Raw genomic sequence first — 23,213 nt, 5'->3', positions numbered from 1 at the left:
TCTGTCTGATATATATGAAAGCCGAAAGGTTACTCAAGGGGATGAGAAGGGTGTGGGTGTATGTTAATATTACTGTAAAAGCAAACCACAGAGTATAAAGCTGAACCTATTAATGTGTAATCACTCTCTTTGACGCACACAGAAAGTAGCCTAAAGCAAAATGGGTCTCAGAACTGTGGGAAAGAATGCATTGTGCAACAACTCCTAACTTCCCAGAGCTACTTATTGAGTGGATTGTCAAACAACTAAAGAGTCTACAGTGGTTACATTCTTAACTGCTATGTCATGTTATTTCTTGGTGGGATGGGAATAGGCTAAATATAAAATATGTAGAGCACTTGTCTTATCACACAGACAAGTAGTCCATCCAAGTCCAATCAGACTTCAGTAGCCTTTTCTGCCATCTTGCGTGAGTTACCTGTGAAAGAGACTAAAATTAAATCATTAGCACGCCTATGTATCAAGAATTGGACATTCCCATCTATTTGATGATGTCATTACACACAAGCTTTGAAGCAAGGGAGCGCTGCGATGCATCATCACATTGCCACATTGCTGTCTGATATCAAGAGGAGAGTAACGTATTTACCTCGATTGTTTTAAAGAAAACTTGAGGAATATCTAAAGACTGTGTCGTCATTAGCAAGGAAAGTCTGTCTTCCACGCCAACCTTGGATAGGTAGTTAACCCACTCTGCACAAGTTGAAGTTGAAAATCGGCAGGCATATTGTAAGTACTCAACAGTTTCTGGCAGCGTTCCTTTTGGTACTGTACTTTACCACCACGCGGTTAATGTGGGGTTGTGTTTCCGGTTATGTAATAGTAATTTAGTATACGTTTTGGAAAATACATGGAAAAGAGTACAAACAACAAAACACATGTAATTAATATTATTTCTATTTGTGAAGGTGACGCTGCGGTTGTCCAACCACGTTCATTTCACTGGAGAAGCTATGATGACAGACGTCTTGAAGATGTTTTTTATCGGGACAGCGTTCACTGTCCTAGCCGCGCTGATGGAAATGGTGGATTCATTTGGTGGTCTCATGTATGTCCAAGGCGCGGATGCGGCAGAATATTTACAGTTGGACAGCAGTACTGACATACGGATGTCTTCAACCCATTCAAGAGGTTCAGAGAGTACCAAACGCATTGGATCCTGATGAGGAAAGAATGTGGAGTAGAATTAACACGGACAGGCTTGGTTTATGTTATGTTTTCGTTTGTCAATTACTGCTTGCACTGTACAATGTGTACACTGATTTTTACAATAACATTATTGAGCCTTTCATCGTGGTTCGCTTTCAGTTTCACTAGTTGGTGTCCCACTCCCACTGGCCAAAACCTGGTTGAATCAGCGCTGTTTCCACGTCATTTCAACCCCCGAAAAATCTATGTGATGACGTTGAATGAGCGTGGAAAACTGATTGGATTTGTAAAAAGTCATCAATGTATGGCCACTCTGTCTCGTTTTTAACCTGAATCCAATGACATGGTGATATTTTTTGTTGAATTGTGCAATTCAGAACTAGACGTCGAACCCCGTGCGCAGTGGGGTTTGATTTATACAGTTCACTACGGGTTTGATGAGTTGTTTAACTTGTTTTGCACATTTGAAGAACACCCTAGTTGATGTTTATAGTAGGCTATTACTAAAGTACTAGGTCATATGGACAGCTATTACGATGTAGTTCTATCCACTATATTCTATACTAATACTTGGTAGGGCAGCAGGCGGAGCGTTGGGGCAGTAACTGAAAGATCGCTGGTTTCAACCCCCGAATTGACTAGGGGGGGAATCTGTCTGTGCCCTTGAGAAAGTTACATAATTTCTGATTGATTGATTGCTTCTGTGGACAGGTGTCTTTTATACATGTAACAAATTGAGATTAGGAGCACTCCCTTTAGGAGTGTGCTCCTAATCTCAGCTCGTTACCTGTATAAAAGACACCTGGGAGCCAAAAATCTTTCTGATTGAGAGGGGGTCAAATACTTATTTCCCCCATTAAAATGCAAATCAATTTATAACATTTTTTTTCATGCGTTTTTCTGGATTTTTGTTGTTGTTATTCTGTCTCTCACTGTTCAAATAAACCTACCATTAAAATTATAGACTGATCATTTCTTTGTCAGTGGGCAAACGTACAAAATCAGCAGGCGATCAAATAGTTTTTTCCCCCACTGTAGCGTTGCTTTCAAATATACAGTAACATGAGTAACCTGCTTCATTGATCACACAGCATAAAATAGGGTATATTATAGGCTACAGGTGTTTTCCATCACAGATCACACAGGAAACAGAATAAAATAAATGAACTGAAAATGCTAAATGATGAGAAAACATGACAAAGTAGATGTCTAACTATTGTCAATGTTCAACTGAAAGTTTATGTATCTGTAATGATGTAGGCCTTTACATCATTCAGAATGACTCTAGTCTTTAGGTTGGTCTTTTTAGCCACTGGGGCTACCACGCTGCTGTTGACTGAAATGCGATGCTTTTATGCCAGGCTATTAGCCACTGGTGCTACTAGCCACATCATTTTGTACTATGCCCTTGCATCTAAGATGTAAGTTGCTCTCTCATCTTGCATATCATTTGATTTGATTTGATATACTAAATTGACCAAGAGGAGAAATTTGACTTGGACAATTAAAGAGTGCTGCTGATTCTACATAAATACATACAATCAATTGACACAACATACATAGAATAACACCCCATCATACACCCACTCAAAAAAAGGTTGTTCATGCCAGCAAGGCTGTGACTTAGGTTCCACATGATATAAGTCCTACAGGCCAGGCTCCAGTCCATTATTGCTATCTCCCTAATCAACCTCTGTGTTTCCCCTGCTGTTTACAAAATCTATTGACATGGGGACAAAATCATGTTTATATCTGTTCAGCCTGCATCTAGGCATAACAGGGGTTCTCAAACTTTTTGGGGCCGGGGAACCCTTTTGTGATAGCAAATTTGTAAGGGACCCCCCTGATAATCAGAACACAACTCCAGTGTTGTACATGGCTGGACGAACCATGTCTCAGGCCTTGTGATGGAACATTTTAAAGGCCCACCTACTGGCATCGGAGAGAACATTTAGCATTTTCTAGCTAATTTCTTGCAGTTCTACGTATTTTATCATGGGGCAGAGAGATTTTTTGTTGTTCCAACTTTAAAGCCAATATCCTGCAATTCTACACACATTTTGCAGTTTTTCCCAAGTAGCGCAGCGGTCTAAAGCACTGCATCTCAGTGCTTAATACGTCACTACAGACACCCTGGATTGAAACCAGGCTGTATCACAACCGGCCGTGATTGGGAGTCCCATAGGGCGGCGCACAATTAGCCCAGCGTCGCCCGGGTTTGGCCGGTGTAGGCCGTCATTGTAAATAAGAATTTGTTCTTATCTGACTTGCCAACTTAAATAAAGGTTCAATTAAAAAATATAAAAAAATTGCAGTGCATTTATGTAAAAAATAAATAATTGATAATTGGTGGAGTACTGTGGATACCAATATCCCTGTGAGCCTCCCATGCCCATGTTACCCAGGGTTAACCTTTTACTGCAGTGGGCTAAATCAGGGTCACAGAGTGTTTCTTGGTAGTCTTAAACAAATCTACTTTGAAACAAAAGTATACAGCTCACACACATGGTTATGGGCTTAACAAAAGGAGACACCTGTACTATGTCAGATATAGAGTTGAAATATATTACATTTTGAGTTTGCATCCCAATATTACACTTCATATACATCACAGAAGACTGAAATATAACAAAACCAGTTGTTTAAAAAAAAATAGGTTTATTTATGAAAAATATGAATAACATTCCACCCATGAGGCCACTAGTCATTTGACTGCAGGACAGGGCTACCAACCTGAATTGTAGATGAATAATATTAGGTCTACATGTATTGTACCCTCTGAACTTAATCCACAGATCCCTTGGCCAAAATGTGTTTAATCTGTTGTTATTAGTAACATTCTTAAAATAATTACATGTAATTAATTATATATATATATATATATATATATATTACCAGTTCAAAATTTGGGGTCATTTAGAAATATCCTTGTTTTTGAAAGAAAAGCACATTTTTTTTGTCCATTAAAATAACATCAAATTGATCAGAAATACAGTGTAGACATTGTTAATGTTGTAAATGACTATTGTAGCTAGAAACGGCAGATTGTTAATGTTACTAATATCCTTCTTGAAGAAGGAAGGCTATCACTCAATTTTGGAACGCCGTGCCATACCCTAAGGACGGCGCCAGTGTCCTCAACAGAACAATGACCCAAAGCACAGCTCCAAACTATGCAAGAACTATTTAGGGAAGAAGCAGTCACCGGATCGGTTTTGTGTCATTTAGAGGGAAATTGCGTGCGTTTTAGCGTTTGAGTCACGTTTCAAAAGTTGCTAAAAGTTCCAAATATATTTTTAAAAGTAGCAAAATTTGTTGCTAGGTGCTGTTTGAAAAAAAAGTTGCCAGGGTAGTCTGAAAAGTTGCTAAATCTAGCAACAAAATTGCTAAATTGGCATCACTGTCTACATGAATTTGTAAAAAAAAATCCCAGAAGGAATTGGTACGAGAGGCTACAGTGTTCTCTTATAGGCCAACTGCGTCATCTCGCGGTGTTCAACAGTTGTTTTACTGTCTGCGGGACAAGGGAGAAGCGCATAAATTGTTGCTGATGACATTACATCTATTAGGCAGGTTGTTTAGTTCTATGTAGTAATATTTTGCAGACTACTGTAGATGTGTTGCTATGGTGGGAGATACTTTTCTCACACTTGTAATACATAAATGACTTGTTATGCTACAGGGAATTTAGCCTATAGCTACTATAGCATTGACATAAATCATAGGCTGCTATAGGCTTAGCTTACTATTAATATTTGCAAAGGCGTTATAGTGGCTGATGTGAAGGAGGTTTTGTAGCCTATATATACAGTATATGGACATCACTTGGATGCGGCATGGGGGCGAACAACCGTTGATATACCCACTGGCAGCAGATTTTATGTAAATGATTCGTCATACATGTGTCTCTCCGTCCCCCAGCCATTCAAGTGCGACACTTGTCATTTGTCGCTTGAAGCGATAGGCAGTGCTGGTCTATCATACGTGACCCGAACTGTGGGATTTGGGACTTTACCGTTATTTAGCCCACCACATCAAAATGACTTGGAGACTTTTGGTCCTCGGTGGGGCATGCTTTCTTCTTCTGGGTGTGGGGGGTCAGTGCAAAGAGCAACGAAACCGGAGAACGGTGTCTTTCCATCAGACTCAGCAAGGTGGGGACCAACGCCAAGTCCTCTCACGGCCAGAAAGGGATACCACAGCTTCTCCAAGACCCACTTTCACCGCTTGTAAACTCCCTCTCACACCATTAGAACACCGGGTGTTGGATCAAAATACACACGAGGTGAGAGCTATGTCAGTGCTGTTTTTGACGTACTTTATCAATTACTATAGCATCAACAACGCAGTTTTACTTTTGCAATAGCATAAATAAATGCAAATGTATCATAAATGTCATCATGATTAATGCTTGCTTTATTCATGATTTTGAAGGTGTGATGTTATGGGTGTATGTGAGGAAAACTATTAAGTTGAGTCTCACTCGCTCTCTTTCTCAATACAATTCAAATTGCTTTTTTGGCATGACGTGACAATGTGCCAAAGCTTTCTTTGGAGATTTACAATATTTACATAATTAATAATAATCAATATTGTCAACTGGACAACAGTAACAAAAATAACCGAGGGTAAAAATAACCATACATTGAATAAAAGCAATAAGAATAGAGGACATGTGCAGGTTGGTTGGTCTGTCAGACACTGTCCCTCATCTTGTCTCTCTCGCTCTCTCTCTTTCTCTCTCTCTCTTTCTTTCTCTCTCTTTATCTTTATCTTTCACTCTCTCTCTCTATCTCTCTTTCTTTCTCTCTCTATCTCTCTTTCACTCTCTCTTTCTCTCTCTCTCTCTCTCTCTCTCTCTCTCTCTCTCCCTTCAGACAGGGTTTCATGGTGATGATGGCTCCAGTTTTACTGTCACATGGGTTGGAGACGGGACAGGAGTACGTATGGTCGTCACTAAATGGATGATGGATGTAGCATCATTGTCATCATCACTCATTGGGTGCATCTGAAAGGGCTGCAGCTCATTACGCTGGAGTAGCTTCCTCACCTCGTTTCCTCTCTTTCAACTGCGATAACCAGACAGTGAGGCAACGTGATAGATGCCAACAGGGAATTTGCTTTCACCTGTCCAGTTCTCTCACATCGATGCAGATGAAGGAAAGGAAAGGGGACGAGGAGAGAGGAAACCTTTTAAACCTTTGACAACAGTTTTTACATTTGGTTGATTGATTGAGTGATTGGTTAATTTATTGATTTGTTGATTGAGTGATTGATTGAGTGAGTGATTGGTTAATTTATTGATTTGTTGATTGAGTGAGTGATTGAGTGAGTGATTGGTTAATTTATTGATTTGTTGATTGAGTGAGTGATTGAGTGATTGGTTAATTTATTGATTTGTTGATTGAGTGAGTGATTGAGTGATTGCGTGATTGGTTAATTTATTGATTTGTTGATTGAGTGAGTGATTGAGTGAGTGATTGTTTAATTTATTGATTTGTTGATTGAGTGAGTGATTGAGTGATTGCTTGTAATGACAGGTGGATAAATGGTAATTGCTAACTGTGCATAAACTGGTAATAGTACAGTTATGGTGAAGTTTAGCCAAGTGTTAATTTGTGTCCCACCAGGTGATCTTGGTGTTGTCTACAATCAGTGCTCCTCTAGATTCCTTCTTCGAGGGCGGTTCTTCACGATTGTACCGCAGGTTAGTGGATGGTGGCAATATATCTGTCTGTCTGTTTGTGTCTCTAGATGAACTGAGCCAGTGTTCTGACATTTTGGCCTGTTATACTCCCCTCTCAGTGCAGACTATGGCAAGTCTTTCCATGATATTTCTCATCTCATCAACAACACCTTCATAAGGAAGGAATTTGGACTTCTGGCTGGACCAGGGAACTCTCAACAGGTAAGCTGCCTGATCACAAGTGTACATGCAGGAAAGCATTCTGGCTGATGACAGACGCTGTGTGTCTGTATGTCTGTGTGTATGTGTGTGTGTTTGTGACTGTCTGTTGTGCATGTGCAGACACGTCAGCCGTCTTGGTTCTTGCTGTCCAATCAGCTTGAGCCATGCCACTGTGGTCACATGCCACTGTGGTCACGCTGCTCAGAACACTGGTGTGAAGACTAGGCAGTGAGAACAACAAAACTACCAAACCCATTTCTCCTAAACAACCACATCAGGGTGGTATCCATTAGGGCACAACGTAGCAAAACAATCTGCAACGGAAAATGTTCAGCAGCAAAAACAAGCGTTTCTTATTGGACAAATTCAGATCTGTTGCAGTTTGTTTTTGTCTGTTTGGCGTCTAACGAGTACACCTCAGGATGAGGCCTCATAGTTTTATGTTGGGGGAGGTGATTTATATGAAGACAATAGAGAAGACAAGGGGAGGAAGCCAGTTTAGACTATTGAGATGCACGTTAAGGCAACCTCCAATCACCGATGCGTGTTCTGATTGACAGGTGATTCTGACTGCAGACACACCGGTTTTGGACAACCCCGGTGGCGTCATCTTTACCTCAACTGACGCCGGAGTGTCGTTTAAGTCTGTCCAGCTGCCTTTTCACCTGGCCCAGCCAATCACCTTCCACTTCTTGAATCCCGAGTACTTAGTGGCCATCAGCATAGATGTGAGTAAATAAACAAACATGCTCTTTATCTCTTTGTGATCACACTCACCTCATGGGCACACACATACACACACACACACACACACACACACACACACACACACACACACACACACACACACACACACACACACACATACATACATACATACATACACACACACACATACATACATACATACATACATACATACATACATACATACAAATCACTCTGCCATTTCCTGGTAGAAAAAATTATAATAGTTAACCTAATTTCAAATTATGTGACAAAACAAGCAAGTCTAGTGTAGATAATCATTGTACCATCTTAACTGCTGTGAAATATATTTTCCATAACCAAAAATATTGTATTTTCAGCTGTTTGAAGCTGGTGTACAAAACCAAAAGTAAAAGACGCAAAAACGGAACTTAATAACAGGAAGCAGCACAGATAAAACAGATCTAACGCTTCTTAAGATTGCTTTCAATTAGAATTATAGACCTATAACTCACATTTCTATGGGAATTTGGTCGGGTCACCCAAAAAGTTACATATTCCAGCATTAAAAACACATTCTCCTATGCTTTTCTCACTTGCAGGGCGGCCTGTGGCTTTCTCTGGACTTTGGGGCTGTGTGGACAAAGGTTCACGAAGGAACACAATCTTTCACGTGGTGAGAACAAACGGGGCACACACACAAACACACACACACCACAATGCTCAGTTTGATCAGCCGTGCCCAGACAAAGAGTGGAGGTGTGTCGTGTTCAATCTAAATACTGACTTCAGTACATCAATGTAGTAAACACACAGAGCTCATGAAGCACATTTGGAATGTTTATCCCAGGTCTGGTGGCAACTGTAGTGTGTTTGGTAGGAGTAAGAAGCTCCTATTTGTTAAGTCACTAAAGGCACATTTTCACATTGGTTGATATCAATGCATGACCAAGTGAAAATTACTTGAGTGTAAGTTATAGGATTTGCCCCTATGTAATAAATAAAAACAAAATGTAATAAATATGATTATTAACTGGGTCTCTCTCTCTCTCTCTCTCTCTCTCTCTCTCTCTCTCTCTCTCTCTCTCTCTCTCTCTCTCTCTCTCTCTCTCTCTCTCTCTCTCTCTCTCTCTCTCTCTCTCTCTCTCTCTCTCTCTCTCTCTCTCTCTCTCTCTCTCTCTCTCTCTCTCTCTCTCTCTCTCTCTCTCTCTCTCTCTCTCTCATTTTGTCAGGGGCTCCGGCATCACTCTCTTCTTCAGCTTCAGTCCCAAAGGAACAGGTGAGAGCAGGGTCGTATTCATTAGTACACACCGTAGCAAAACATTTTGAAACCAAAAAATGAGCGACAAGTTCATTTTCTTCTGTTTGTGCGCTGGTCTAGTAATGTGTTGTGTCATTAGTGGAGGCAGACAGAAGAGGAGAGCTGTTCCTAAAGAGGACAGAAGACCTGGGGAAGACGTTCACCACCGTGGCACACAGCATCTTCTCCTTCGGCTATGTAGGAGGCTTCCTCTTCACCTCAGTCATGGAGACACTGGTGAGACACACACACACACACACACACACACACACACACACACACACACACACACACACACACACACACACACACACACACACACACACACACACACACACACACACACACGGGTATCAACATATAAGCTGACATATACAATCATTTACACTCTGTGTTATTCTGTGTTATTTCCACTCACTCTGCCTTTCATTGGTCCAGTCAGTCAACAGTCCTACACCACATTGTGGTTCTTGCTTGGTTAGATCTGTGTTGTGACTAAGTGATTCTCTCCCAGGGAGCCTTGGTTAGATCTGTGTTGTGACTAAGTGATTCTCTCCCAGAGAGCCTTGGTTAGATCTGTGTGGTGACAGGGAGCCTTGGTTAGATCTGTGTGGTGACAGGGAGCCTTGGTTAGATCTGTGTGGTGACAGGGAGCCTTGGTTAGATCTGTGTGGTGACAGGGAGCCTTGGTTAGATCTGTGTTGTGACTAAGTGATTCTCTCCCAGGGAGCCTTGGTTAGATCTGTGTTGTGACTAAGTGATTCTCTCCCAGGGAGCCTTGGTTAGATCTGTGTTGCGACTAAGTGATTCTCTCCCAGGGAGCCTTGGTTAGATCTGTGTTGTGACTAAGTGATTCTCTCCCAGGGAGCCTTGGTTAGATCTGTGTTGTGACTAAGTGATTCTCTCCCAGGGAGCCTTGGTTAGATCTGTGTTGTGACTAAGTGATTCTCTCCCAGGGAGCCTTGGTTAGATCTGTGTGGTGACAGGGAGCCTTGGTTAGATCTGTGTTGTGACTAATTGATTCTCTCCCAGGGAGCCTTGGTTAGATCTGTGTTGTGACTAATTGATTCTCTCCCAGGGAGCCTTGGTTAGATCTGTGTGGTGACAGGGAGCCTTGGTTAGATCTGTGTTGTGGCTAAGTGATTCTCTCCTAGGGAGCCCTGGTTAGATCTGTGTGGTGACAGGGAGCCTTGGTTAGATCTGTGTTGTGACTAATTGATTCTCTCCCAGGAAGCCTTGGTTAGATCTGTTTTGTGACTAATTGATTCTCTCCTAGGGAGCCCCACGTGTCATCTATGTGTCCTCAGACCAAGGGGACCACTTCAACAAGGCCCAGCTCCCCTCCGCCTCCACTGAGCAGGTAGGACAGGCTCTTGTCTGTCTGTCTGTCCATTATGTCCCTCTGTACCCCACTATGTCCCCTCAGCCCTCACTTCATTCTATTGTCCTCTGTCTATGGCTGTTATGGTAACCATATTACCGCCACACCGGTAATGAGTAATGATGGCAGTCAAATTCCACGTGACCTTTTAGTCATGGTAATTAGGCTTCTGCAAGCTCTGATGCTGCTGATGGTCATTAGTAGCCTACATAAATTACTAACTGCAACATTTCTAAAAGCTATGCAATTGTGTGAGAAAACAGAGTTTTGATGGCCTCTATTAAAAAGAGGAGGATCCCATCAGCTTTCTATAGGCTAGGCCTACTATATTTATTAACTTTCCTAATATTAAGCACATTGCTTTGCTTTACAACAGGAGTATAGCCTACCTGGCTGGCATGAAAATGAACCATGGGAAAAGGGTCTTCTATTTAAGTATTTCCCCATGCCTCTGGTCAGAGACAGGTGCATGATAATGGCCCATTCTAAATCAAAGCTAATTTCAGACATATATTATTTAGTATGTAAAGATAACATTAGATTAAGAATAGTCTGATGGATGACAATATAAGCCTATCACTTCTGAATGATATATTATCAGTTGTGAATGATGCCCAGCTTGTGCAGTAATAAGTAAGGCAAGAAACAGTGCATGCCTTTTTTTGCGACTTTTTCAAATCATAGTCACACACCTCATGTAGCCTAGCCCATAGGCCTATATGTTTTGATAATGTTTGTATCACAACTAAAGTAGCCAAATAACTTCCAAAAATCAGGCATATCAGGCATATTAATCCGCTCTATAGAGCCAAACTGGCATATTTACGCTGCACGTGAGTTTCAAGTTTGGGGAAGATCATTTTCACCATAGAAATGCGCCTTTATAATACACCATTGTATGCCTAATCACATTTGCCGTCACTTTCAAGGACAGTTTTCCCGCTAATTGATTGCTGCGCTTATAATGTGAAGAAATAGCCGAATAGTTTATCAACATTTTAAGCTAAACGTTCTGATCTGTTGCCTCTATTGCTTTTAAAAGTTTTTTTGATGCAAGTGGCCTGGGGATGAAGCCCAAAACAAACACGTAAACAAAAACACAGGAGTGTAACCCAAACAAAAGAGCGAGGGAAAACCTCTAATAAATACACGGGACCAGACCCGCAGTACACTACACGGGGTGAGATCCATAATAACAAATGCACAACATAACACGGGACGAAACCCGTAATAAAAAGCACTATACACGCAGCACGAAAGCCGAAATAACAAAGAACAGGTACTCACAGACCAACGTACATGGGAACAATAACCGGCAAGACAATGGTGAACAGAGGGCACATATATACAATTACTAATCAGGGGAATTGGAATCAGGTGTGCGTAATGAGACAGCTCAGTGACGCCTAGAGGCCGGTGACATAGACCTCCAGAACTGGTGCATGGAAGGGCAGCAGTACCGGGGGAATCCGTGATATATGGGGGAATAGTAGATTGACATAGGCTAGTGTTCTGCTGTTCGTTAGGGCCACTCATCTTATTGGCTGATGAAAAGTAGTGGACAGTTCTAACATCTTCAATATGGGCCTGGGAATTTGGAATTGCGTCCCCCGATGTGTCTGTCTTCATTCACTTGTATCCTACTTCTTAGCTGAAATGCCTGTGAGAAGGACCCGATCACGTGACGGGCAATGGATATTAAAAATGTAGATATCTGAGAGAGCCATGCGAGTGAGAGGTGCTTCGGAGCACGGCAGCTGGGAGAAGGGAATTCTAATTATTATATTCAGCCAAAGGGCACAACGGCCACTTTGGCCGCAAAGGCATGGATTTTTTAGGGGGCGTTACGGCCACACAAGGGGGATGCCGCCCGGGAAATTTGAGGCTTGTCAAATTGTGAATGAGAGACTGCTGAAGTGTGTGTAGCTTGGACAATAAACAAATAAGAGCTCATGCCTTTCATGCAACTATCTTTCAAATCAATATTAGAGTCGCATCATACAGCCTTAGAATGTATAAAAACTCTGAACATATAGCCCGACGTTTGTGTCACAGCTAAAGTTGCATAAATAACTCTAAATTAAGCATATAGGAGGACCAGTTTCTTTGTTAACCGCTCAACACAGAATAGCCGCATGTGCGCGCTTCCTTTGAAATCGTTTGGAGAAAAGATCCTTTCTATTTTATGAATCTATGTTCGATTGTATTCTTCATACTATAAAATAATACAATTAATAACGTTCATTAACCGTGAGACTGGCAGTTATTTGCTTGACAATCATCGGCTGACAAAATTTCATGACCGCCACAATCCTACCCTTGTCCATCTCTCCTGTTCCTCTGTACTGTTGTCTTCCTGTCCCTGTCTTCCCCTGTCTCTCTGTTCCCCCTGTCCCTCTGTCTCTGTCCCTCTATCTGTCCCTCTGTCATAAATTCATTTTAAAATATCTAAAATTCCAGATCAGGGTGACAGCATTTTGTCAAGTACACAGTAAAGAATCTGTCACAACAATTGACAAGACATAGTACAGATTAAAAACCACATTGTGATAAAGTAACTACAAGATATAGTAACTGTCACCAAGGTTCTGGTCTAGAAGCTCTTGAAAGAGGAAGTAGGGGTTTGAAAGACGTTTGCTCATATCAGGAGGAGACCGTTTGGCATCTTTCCATTACAACACATAACGTAACGACAGATGCCCACACCTGGTCTTGCCACCGACAAAGACACACATACGATCCCCTGCTCTCCTCTCTTTCCCTCAACTCCCTCCCAAACTGTATCTTGCTGACGAGACAGAAACAAAGATATTCTCTCACGATGATTAAAGGCTTAGAAATGGGATAACACACACACACATACACACACACACACACACACACACACACACACACACACACACACACACACACACACACACACACACACACACACACACACATACACACATACACACACACACACACGCACACACACGCACAGAGGATGTCGCTTGCATGCCATGGGTTACAATAACGCAAACAGTTGCACACGTCTTAATGATTCATTTTCTCACCTGTATACGTGTGTGTGTTTCCAGTTCTACTCGGTTCTGGATGGGGATGAGGATATGATCTTCATGCATGTGGACAATCCAGGAGGTACTGTAGGGGAAAGGAGTGAGCGTCATCGCAACTCACTCAAACACACATATCTTACAGACACTCTGTCACACGCACACACTCTAGTCTCTTTTTCTATCTCACTTTCTCTCCCTCTCTCTTTCACACATTCTAACTCACACACTCACACATGATTTTCAAGTACAGACAAAGGACATATGAGCCACATGGTCTTTAGATTAAACATTAAAGTTTACTCATGTATTTTGCTCAGCACCGATTGTGTCTGAAATTGTACATCTATTTCATCTAGATCTATGGCTGTCTAAGCCTGCTAACCCTTATGTCTGTCTCAGCCGTACTAACCCTGGTATGTCTGTCTCAGTGCTACTAACCCTGATATGTCTGTCTCAGTCCTACTAACCCTGATATGTCTGTCTCAATCCTACTAACCCTGATATGTCTGTCTCTGTCCTACTAACTCTAACCCTGATATGTCTGTCTCAGTTCTACTAACCCTGATATGTCTGTCTCAATCCTACTAACCCTGATATGTCTGTCTCTGTCCTACTAATTCTAACCCTGATATGTCTGTCTCAGTTCTACTAACCCTGATATGTCTGTCTCTGTCCTACTAACCCTGATATGTCTGTCTCTGTCCTACTAATCCTGATATGTCTGTCTCAGTCCTACTAATCCTGATATGTCTGTCTCAGTCCTACTAACCCTGATATGTCTGTCTCAGTCCTGCTAACTCTAACCCTGATATGTCTGTCTCTGTCCTACTAACTCTAATCCTGATATGTCTGTCTCATTCCTACTAACCCTGATATGTCTGTCTCAGTCCTGATAACTCTAACCCTGATATGTCTGTCTCTGTCCTACTAACTCTAACCCTGATATGTCTGTCTCAGTTCTAATAACCCTGATATGTCTGTCTCAGTTCTACTAACCCTGATATGTCTGTCTCAGTTCTACTAACCCTGATATGTCTGTCTCTGTCCTACTAACTCTAACCCTGATATGTCTGTCTCAGTCCTACTAACCCTGATATGTCTGTCTCAGTTCTACTAACCCTGATATGTCTGTCTCAGTTCTACTAACCCTGATATGTCTGTCTCAGTCCTACTACCCTGATATGTCTGTCTCAGTCCTACTAACCCTGATATGTCTGTCTCAGTCCTTCTGACCCTGATATGTCTGTCTCAATCCTACTAACCCTGATATGTCTGTCTCAGTCCTACTAACTCTAACCCTGATATGTCTGTCTCAGTTCTACTAACCCTGATATGTCTGTCTCAGTCCTACTAACCCTGATATGTCTGTCTCAGTCCTACTAACCCTGATATGTCTGTCTCAGTCCTACTAACTCTAACCCTGATATGTCTGTCTCAGTCCTACTAACCCTAACCCTGATATGTCTGTCTCAGTCCTACTAACCCTGGTATGTCTGTCTCAGTCCTACTAACCCTGGTATGTCTGTCTCAGTCCTACTAACCCTGGTATGTCTGTCTCAGTCCTACTAACTCTAACCCTGATATGTCTGTCTCAGTTCTACTAACTCTAACCCTGATATGTCTGTCTCAGTCCTACTAACCCTGATATGACTGTCTCTGTCCTACTAACCCTGATATGTCTGTCTCATTCCTACTAACCCTGATATGTCTGTCTCATTCCTACTAACCCTGATATATCTGTCTCAGTCCTACTAACTCTAACCCTGATATGTCTGTCTCAGTTCTACTAACTCTAACCCTGATATGTCTATCTCAGTCCTACTACCCTGATATGTCTGTCTCAGTTCTACTAACCCTGATATGTCTGTCTCAGTTCTACTAACCCTGATATGTCTGTCTCAGTCCTACTAACCCTGATATGTCTGTCTCAGTCCTACTAACCCTGATATGTCTGTCTCAGTCCTACTAACCCTGATATGTCTGTCTCAGTTCTACTAACCCTGATATGTCTGTCTCAGTTCTACTAATTCTAACCCTGATATGTCTGTCTCAGTTCTACTAACCCTGATATGTCTGTCTCAGTCCTACTAACCCTGATATGTCTGTCTCAGTCCTACTAACCCGGATATGTCTGTCTCAGTCCTACTACCCTGATATGTCTGTCTCAGTCCTACTAACTCTAACCCTGATATGTCTGTCTCAGTTCTACTAACCCTGATATGTCTGTCTCAGTTCTACTAACCCTGATATGTCTGTCTCAGTTCTACTAACCCTGATATGTCTGTCTCAGTTCTACTAACCCTGAGATGTCTGTCTCAGTTCTACTAACCCTGAGATGTCTGTCTCAGTCCTACTAACACTGATATGTCTGTCTCAGTCCTACTAACACTGATATGTCTGTCTCAGTCCTACTAACCCTGATATGTCTGTCTCAGTCCTACTAACCCTGATATGTCTGTCTCAGTTCTACTAACTCTAACCCTGATATTTCTGTCTCAGTTCTACTAACCCTGATATGTCTGTCTCAGTCCTACTAACCCTGATATGTCTGTCTCAGTCCTACTAACCCTGATATGTCTGTCTCAGTCCTACCAACCCTGATATGTCTGTCTCAGTCCTACTAACTCTAACCCTGATATGTCTGTCTCAGTCCTACTAACTCTAACCCTGATATGTCTGTCTCAGTTCTACTAACTCTAACCTTGATATGTCTGTCTCAGTCCTACTAACCCTGATATGTCTGTCTCAGTTCTACTAACTCTAACCCTGATATTTCTGTCTCAGTTCTACTAACCCTGATATGTCTGTCTCAGTCCTACTAACCCTGATATGTCTGTCTCAGTCCTACTATCCCGGATATGTCTGTCTCAGTCCTACTAACCCTGATATGTCTGTCTCAGTCCTACTAACCCTGATATGTCTGTCTCAGTCCTACTAACTCTAACCCTGATATGTCTGTCTCAGTTCTACTAACTCTAACCCTGATATGTCTGTCTCAGTTCTACTAACTCTAACCCTGATATGTCTGTCTCAGTCCTACTAACCCTGATATGTCTGTCTCTGTCCTACTAACCCTGATATGTCTGTCTCATTCCTACTAACCCTGATATATCTGTCTTAGTCCTACTAACTCTAACCCTGATATGTCTATCTCAGTCCTTCTACCCTGATATGTCTGTCTCAGTCCTACTAACCCTGATATGTCTGTCTCAGTTCTACTAACTCTAACCCTGATATGTCTGTCTCAGTTCTACTAACCCTGATATGTCTGTCTCAGTCCTACTAACCCTGATATGTCTGTCTCAGTTCTACTATCCCTGATATGTCTGTCTCAGTTCTACTATCCCTGATATGTCTGTCTCAGTTCTACTAATTCTAACCCTGATATGTCTGTCTCAGTTCTACTAACCCTGATATGTCTGTCTCAGTCCTACTAACCCTGATATGTCTGTCTCAGTTCTACTAATCCTGATATGTCTGTCTCAGTCCTACTAACCCTGATATGTCTGTCTCAGTTCTACTAACCCTGATATGTCTGTCTCAGTCCTACTACCCTGATATGTCTGTCTCAGTTCTACTAACCCTGATATGTCTGTCTCAGTTCTACTAACCCTGATATGTCTGTCTCAGTTCTACTAACCCTGATATGTCTGTCTCAGTTCTACTAACCCTGATATGTCTGTCTCAGTTCTACTAACCCTGAGATGTCTGTCTCAGTCCTACTAACCCTGATATGTCTGTCTCAGTTCTACTAATCCTGATATGTCTGTCTCTGTCCTACTAACTCTAACCCTGATATGTCTGTCTCAGTTCTACTAACCCTGATATGTCTGTCTCAGTCCTACTAACTCTAACCCTGATATGTCTGTCTCAGTTCTACTAACCCTGATATGTCTGTCTCAGTTCTACTAACCCTGATATGTCTGTCTCAGTTCTACTAACCCTGATATGTCTGTCTCAGTCCTACTAACCCTGATATGTCTGTCTCAGTTCTACTAACCCTGATATGTCTGTCTCAGTTCTACTAATTCTAACCCTGATATGTCTGTCTCAGTTCTACTAATTCTAACCCTGATATGTCTGTCTCAGTTCTACTAACCCTGATATGTCTGTCTCAGTCCTACTAACCCTGATATGTCTGTCTCAGTCCTACTAACCCGGATATGTCTGTCTCAGTCCTACTACCCTGATATGTCTGTCTCAGTCCTACTAACTCTAACCCTGATATGTCTGTCTCAGTTCTACTAACCCTGATATGTCTGTCTCAGTTCTACTAACCCTGATATGTCTGTCTCAGTTCTACTAACCCTGATATGTCTGTCTCAGTTCTACTAACCCTGAGATGTCTGTCTCAGTTCTACTAACCCTGAGATGTCTGTCTCAGTCCTACTAACACTGATATGTCTGTCTCAGTCCTACTAACACTGATATGTCTGTCTCAGTCCTACTAACCCTGATATGTCTGTCTCAGTCCTACTAACCCTGATATGTCTGTCTCAGTTCTACTAACTCTAACCCTGATATTTCTGTCTCAGTTCTACTAACCCTGATATGTCTGTCTCAGTCCTACTAACCCTGATATGTCTGTCTCAGTCCTACTAACCCTGATATGTCTGTCTCAGTCCTACCAACCCTGATATGTCTGTCTCAGTCCTACTAACTCTAACCCTGATATGTCTGTCTCAGTCCTACTAACTCTAACCCTGATATGTCTGTCTCAGTTCTACTAACTCTAACCTTGATATGTCTGTCTCAGTCCTACTAACCCTGATATGTCTGTCTCAGTTCTACTAACTCTAACCCTGATATTTCTGTCTCAGTTCTACTAACCCTGATATGTCTGTCTCAGTCCTACTAACCCTGATATGTCTGTCTCAGTCCTACTATCCCGGATATGTCTGTCTCAGTCCTACTAACCCTGATATGTCTGTCTCAGTCCTACCAACCCTGATATGTCTGTCTCAGTCCTACTAACTCTAACCCTGATATGTCTGTCTCAGTTCTACTAACTCTAACCCTGATATGTCTGTCTCAGTTCTACTAACTCTAACCCTGATATGTCTGTCTCAGTCCTACTAACCCTGATATGTCTGTCTCTGTCCTACTAACCCTGATATATCTGTCTTAGTCCTACTAACTCTAACCCTGATATGTCTATCTCAGTCCTTCTACCCTGATATGTCTGTCTCAGTCCTACTAACCCTGATATGTCTGTCTCAGTTCTACTAACTCTAACCCTGATATGTCTGTCTCAGTTCTACTAACCCTGATATGTCTGTCTCAGTCCTACTAACCATGATATGTCTGTCTCATTCCTACTAACCCTGATATATCTGTCTTAGTCCTACTAACTCTAACCCTGATATGTCTATCTCAGTCCTTCTACCCTGATATGTCTGTCTCAGTCCTACTAACCCTGATATGTCTGTCTCAGTTCTACTAACTCTAACCCTGATATGTCTGTCTCAGTTCTACTAACCCTGATATGTCTGTCTCAGTCCTACTAACCCTGATATGTCTGTCTCAGTTCTACTATCCCTGATATGTCTGTCTCAGTTCTACTATCCCTGATATGTCTGTCTCAGTTCTACTAATTCTAACCCTGATATGTCTGTCTCAGTTCTACTAACCCTGATATGTCTGTCTCAGTCCTACTAACCCTGATATGTCTGTCTCAGTTCTACTAATCCTGATATGTCTGTCTCAGTCCTACTAACCCTGATATGTCTGTCTCAGTTCTACTAACCCTGATATGTCTGTCTCAGTCCTACTACCCTGATATGTCTGTCTCAGTTCTACTAACCCTGATATGTCTGTCTCAGTTCTACTAACCCTGATATGTCGGTCTCAGTTCTACTAACCCTGATATGTCTGTCTCAGTTCTACTAACCCTGATATGTCTGTCTCAGTTCTACTAACCCTGAGATGTCTGTCTCAGTCCTATTAACCCTGATATGTCTGTCTCAGTTCTACTAATCCTGATATGTCTGTCTCTGTCCTACTAACTCTAACCCTGATATGTCTGTCTCAGTTCTACTAACCCTGATATGTCTGTCTCAGTCCTACTAACTCTAACCCTGATATGTCTGTCTCAGTTCTACTAACCCTGATATGTCTGTCTCAGTTCTACTAACCCTGATATGTCTGTCTCAGTTCTACTAACCCTGATATGTCTGTCTCAGTCCTACTAACCCTGATATGTCTGTCTCAGTTCTACTAACCCTGATATGTCTGTCTCAGTTCTACTAACTCTAACCCTGATATGTCTGTCTCAGTTCTACTAAGCCTGATATGTCTGTCTCAGTCCTACTAACCCTGATATGTCTGTCTCAGTTCTACTAACCCTGATATGTCTGTCTCAGTCCTACTACCCTGATATGTCTGTCTCAGTCCTACTAACCCTGACATGACTGTCTCAGTTCTACTAACCCTGATATGTCTGTCTCAGTTCTACTAACTCTAACCCTGATATGTCTGTCTCAGTCCTACTAACTCTAACCCTGATATGTCTGTCTCAGTCCTACTAACCCTGATATGTCTGTCTCAGTCCTACTATCCCTGATATGTCTGTCTCTGTCCTACTAACTCTAACCCTGATATGTCTGTCTCAGTCCTGCTAACTCTAACCCTGATATGTCTGTCTCATTCCTACTAACCCTGATATGTCTGTCTCAGTCCTACTAACCCTGATATGTCTGTCTCTGTCCTACTAACTCTAACCCTGATATGTCTGTCTCAGTCCTACTAACCCTGATATGTCTGTCTCTGTCCTACTAACTCTAACCCTGATATGTCTGTCTCAGTGCTACTAACCCTGATATGTCTGTCTCAGTCCTACTAACCCTGATATGTCTGTCTCAGTCCTACTAACTCTAACCCTGATATGTCTGTCTCTGTCCTACTAACCCTGATAGGTCTGTCTCAGTTCTACTAACCCTGATATGTCTGTCTCAGTTCTACTAACCCTGATATGTCTGTCTCAGTTCTACTAACCCTGATATGTCTGTCTCAGTCCTACTAACCCTGATATGTCTGTCTCAGTTCTGCTAACCCTGAGATGTCTGTCTCAGTTCTACTAACCCTGATATGTCTGTCTCAGTCCTACTAACCCTGATATTTCTGTCTCAGTTCTACTAACCCTGAGATGTCTGTCTCAGTTCTACTAACTCTAACCCTGATATGTCTGTCTCAGTTCTACTAACCCTGATATGTCTGTCTCAGTTCTACTAACCCTGATATGTCTGTCTCAGTCCTACTAACCCTGATATATCTGTCTCAGTTCTACTAACCCTGAGATGTCTGTCTCAGTTCTACTAACCCTGATATGTCTGTCTCAGTCCTACTAACCCTGATATGTCTGTCTCAGTCCTACTAACCCTGATATGTCTGTCTCAGTTCTACTAACTCTAACCCTGATATGTCTTTCTCAGTTCTACTAACCCTGATATGTCTGTCTCAGTTCTACTAACCCTGAGATGTCTGTCTCAGTTCTACTGACCCTGATATGTCTGTCTCAGTGCTACTAACCCTGAGATGTCTGTCTCAGTTCTGCTAACCCTGATATGTCTGTCTCAGTCCTACTAACCCTGATATGTCTGTCTCAGTCCTACTAACCCTGATATGTCTGTCTCAGTCCTACTATCCCTGATATGTCTGTCTCAGTTCTATTAACTCTAACCCTGATATGTCTGTCTCAGTTCTACTAACTCTAACCCTGATATGTCTGTCTCAGTCCTACTAACCCTGATATGTCTGTCTCAGTCCTACTAACCCTGATATGTCTGTCTCAGTTCTACTAACTCTAACCCTGATATGTCTGTCTCAGTTCTACTCACTCTAACCCTGATATGTCTGTCTCAGTCCTACTAACCCTGATATGTCTGTCTCAGTTCTACTAACTCTAACCCTGATATGTCTGTCTCAGTCCTACTAACTCTAACCCTGATATGTCTGTCTCAGTTCTACTAACCCTGATATGTCTGTCTCAGTTCTACTAACCCTGATATGTCTGTCTCAGTTCTACTAACCCTGATATGTCTGTCTCAGTCCTACTAACCCTGATATGTCTGTCTCAGTTCTACTAACCCTGATATGTCTGTCTCAGTTCTACTAACTCTAACCCTGATATGTCTGTCTCAGTTCTACTAAGCCTGATATGTCTGTCTCAGTCCTACTAACCCTGATATGTCTGTCTCAGTTCTACTAACCCTGATATGTCTGTCTCAGTCCTACTACCCTGATATGTCTGTCTCAGTCCTACTAACCCTGACATGACTGTCTCAGTTCTACTAACCCTGATATGTCTGTCTCAGTTCTACTAACTCTAACCCTGATATGTCTGTCTCAGTCCTACTAACTCTAACCCTGATATGTCTGTCTCAGTCCTACTAACCCTGATATGTCTGTCTCAGTCCTACTATCCCTGATATGTCTGTCTCTGTCCTACTAACTCTAACCCTGATATGTCTGTCTCAGTCCTGCTAACTCTAACCCTGATATGTCTGTCTCAGTGCTACTAACCCTGATATGTCTGTCTCAGTCCTACTAACCCTGATATGTCTGTCTCAGTCCTGCTAACTCTAACCCTGATATGTCTGTCTCTGTCCTACTAACTCTAATCCTGATATGTCTGTCTCATTCCTACTAACCCTGATATGTCTGTCTCAGTCCTGATAACTCTAACCCTGATATGTCTGTCTCTGTCCTACTAACTCTAACCCTGATATGTCTGTCTCAGTTCTAATAACCCTGATATGTCTGTCTCAGTTCTACTAACCCTGATATGTCTGTCTCAGTTCTACTAACCCTGATATGTCTGTCTCTGTCCTACTAACTCTAACCCTGATATGTCTGTCTCAGTCCTACTAACCCTGATATGTCTGTCTCAGTCCTACTAACCCTGATATGTCTGTCTCAGTTCTACTAACCCTGATATGTCTGTCTCCGTTCTACTAACCCTGATATGTCTGTCTCAGTCCTACTACCCTGATATGTCTGTCTCAGTCCTACTAACCCTGATATGTCTGTCTCAGTCCTTCTGACCCTGATATGTCTGTCTCAATCCTACTAACCCTGATATGTCTGTCTCAGTCCTACTAACTCTAACCCTGATATGTCTGTCTCAGTTCTACTAACCCTGATATGTCTGTCTCAGTCCTACTAACCCTGATATGTCTGTCTCAGTCCTACTAACCCTGATATGTCTGTCTCAGTCCTACTAACTCTAACCCTGATATGTCTGTCTCAGTCCTACTAACCCTAACCCTGATATGTCTGTCTCAGTCCTACTAACCCTGGTATGTCTGTCTCAGTCCTACTAACCCTGGTATGTCTGTCTCAGTCCTACTAACCCTGGTATGTCTGTCTCAGTCCTACTAACTCTAACCCTGATATGTCTGTCTCAGTTCTACTAACTCTAACCCTGATATGTCTGTCTCAGTCCTACTAACCCTGATATGACTGTCTCTGTCCTACTAACCCTGATATGTCTGTCTCATTCCTACTAACCCTGATATGTCTGTCTCATTCCTACTAACCCTGATATATCTGTCTCAGTCCTACTAACTCTAACCCTGATATGTCTGTCTCAGTTCTACTAACTCTAACCCTGATATGTCTATCTCAGTCCTACTACCCTGATATGTCTGTCTCAGTTCTACTAACCCTGATATGTCTGTCTCAGTTCTACTAACCCTGATATGTCTGTCT

The 23,213-nt window shown here is 42.1% G+C and overlaps 1 protein-coding gene across 1 annotated transcript in view; it reads left to right on the top strand.

Moving 5' to 3' along the window:
* Positions 1–4,504: 4,504 nt before the first annotated feature.
* LOC106576501 (sortilin) overlaps positions 4,505–23,213 on the top strand; it is a 49,661-nt gene continuing 30,952 nt past the window's right edge. Inside the window, exons 1-10 of the mRNA XM_045700021.2 lie at positions 4,505–5,434; positions 6,027–6,089; positions 6,780–6,856; positions 6,955–7,057; positions 7,618–7,785; positions 8,368–8,441; positions 8,998–9,044; positions 9,166–9,302; positions 10,342–10,425; positions 13,527–13,587. Coding sequence (XP_045555977.2) covers positions 5,189–5,434; positions 6,027–6,089; positions 6,780–6,856; positions 6,955–7,057; positions 7,618–7,785; positions 8,368–8,441; positions 8,998–9,044; positions 9,166–9,302; positions 10,342–10,425; positions 13,527–13,587 — 1,060 coding nt within the window. The 5' untranslated portion in view covers positions 4,505–5,188. The remainder of the gene's footprint in view (positions 5,435–6,026; positions 6,090–6,779; positions 6,857–6,954; positions 7,058–7,617; positions 7,786–8,367; positions 8,442–8,997; positions 9,045–9,165; positions 9,303–10,341; positions 10,426–13,526; positions 13,588–23,213) is intronic.

The sequence above is a fragment of the Salmo salar genome, chromosome 17 (genome assembly GCF_965601325.2).
Source record: "Salmo salar chromosome 17, fSalSal1, whole genome shotgun sequence".
NCBI classification, from domain to species: Eukaryota; Metazoa; Chordata; class Actinopteri; order Salmoniformes; family Salmonidae; genus Salmo; species Salmo salar.
This window is presented reverse-complemented; position numbering and strand designations above follow the sequence as displayed.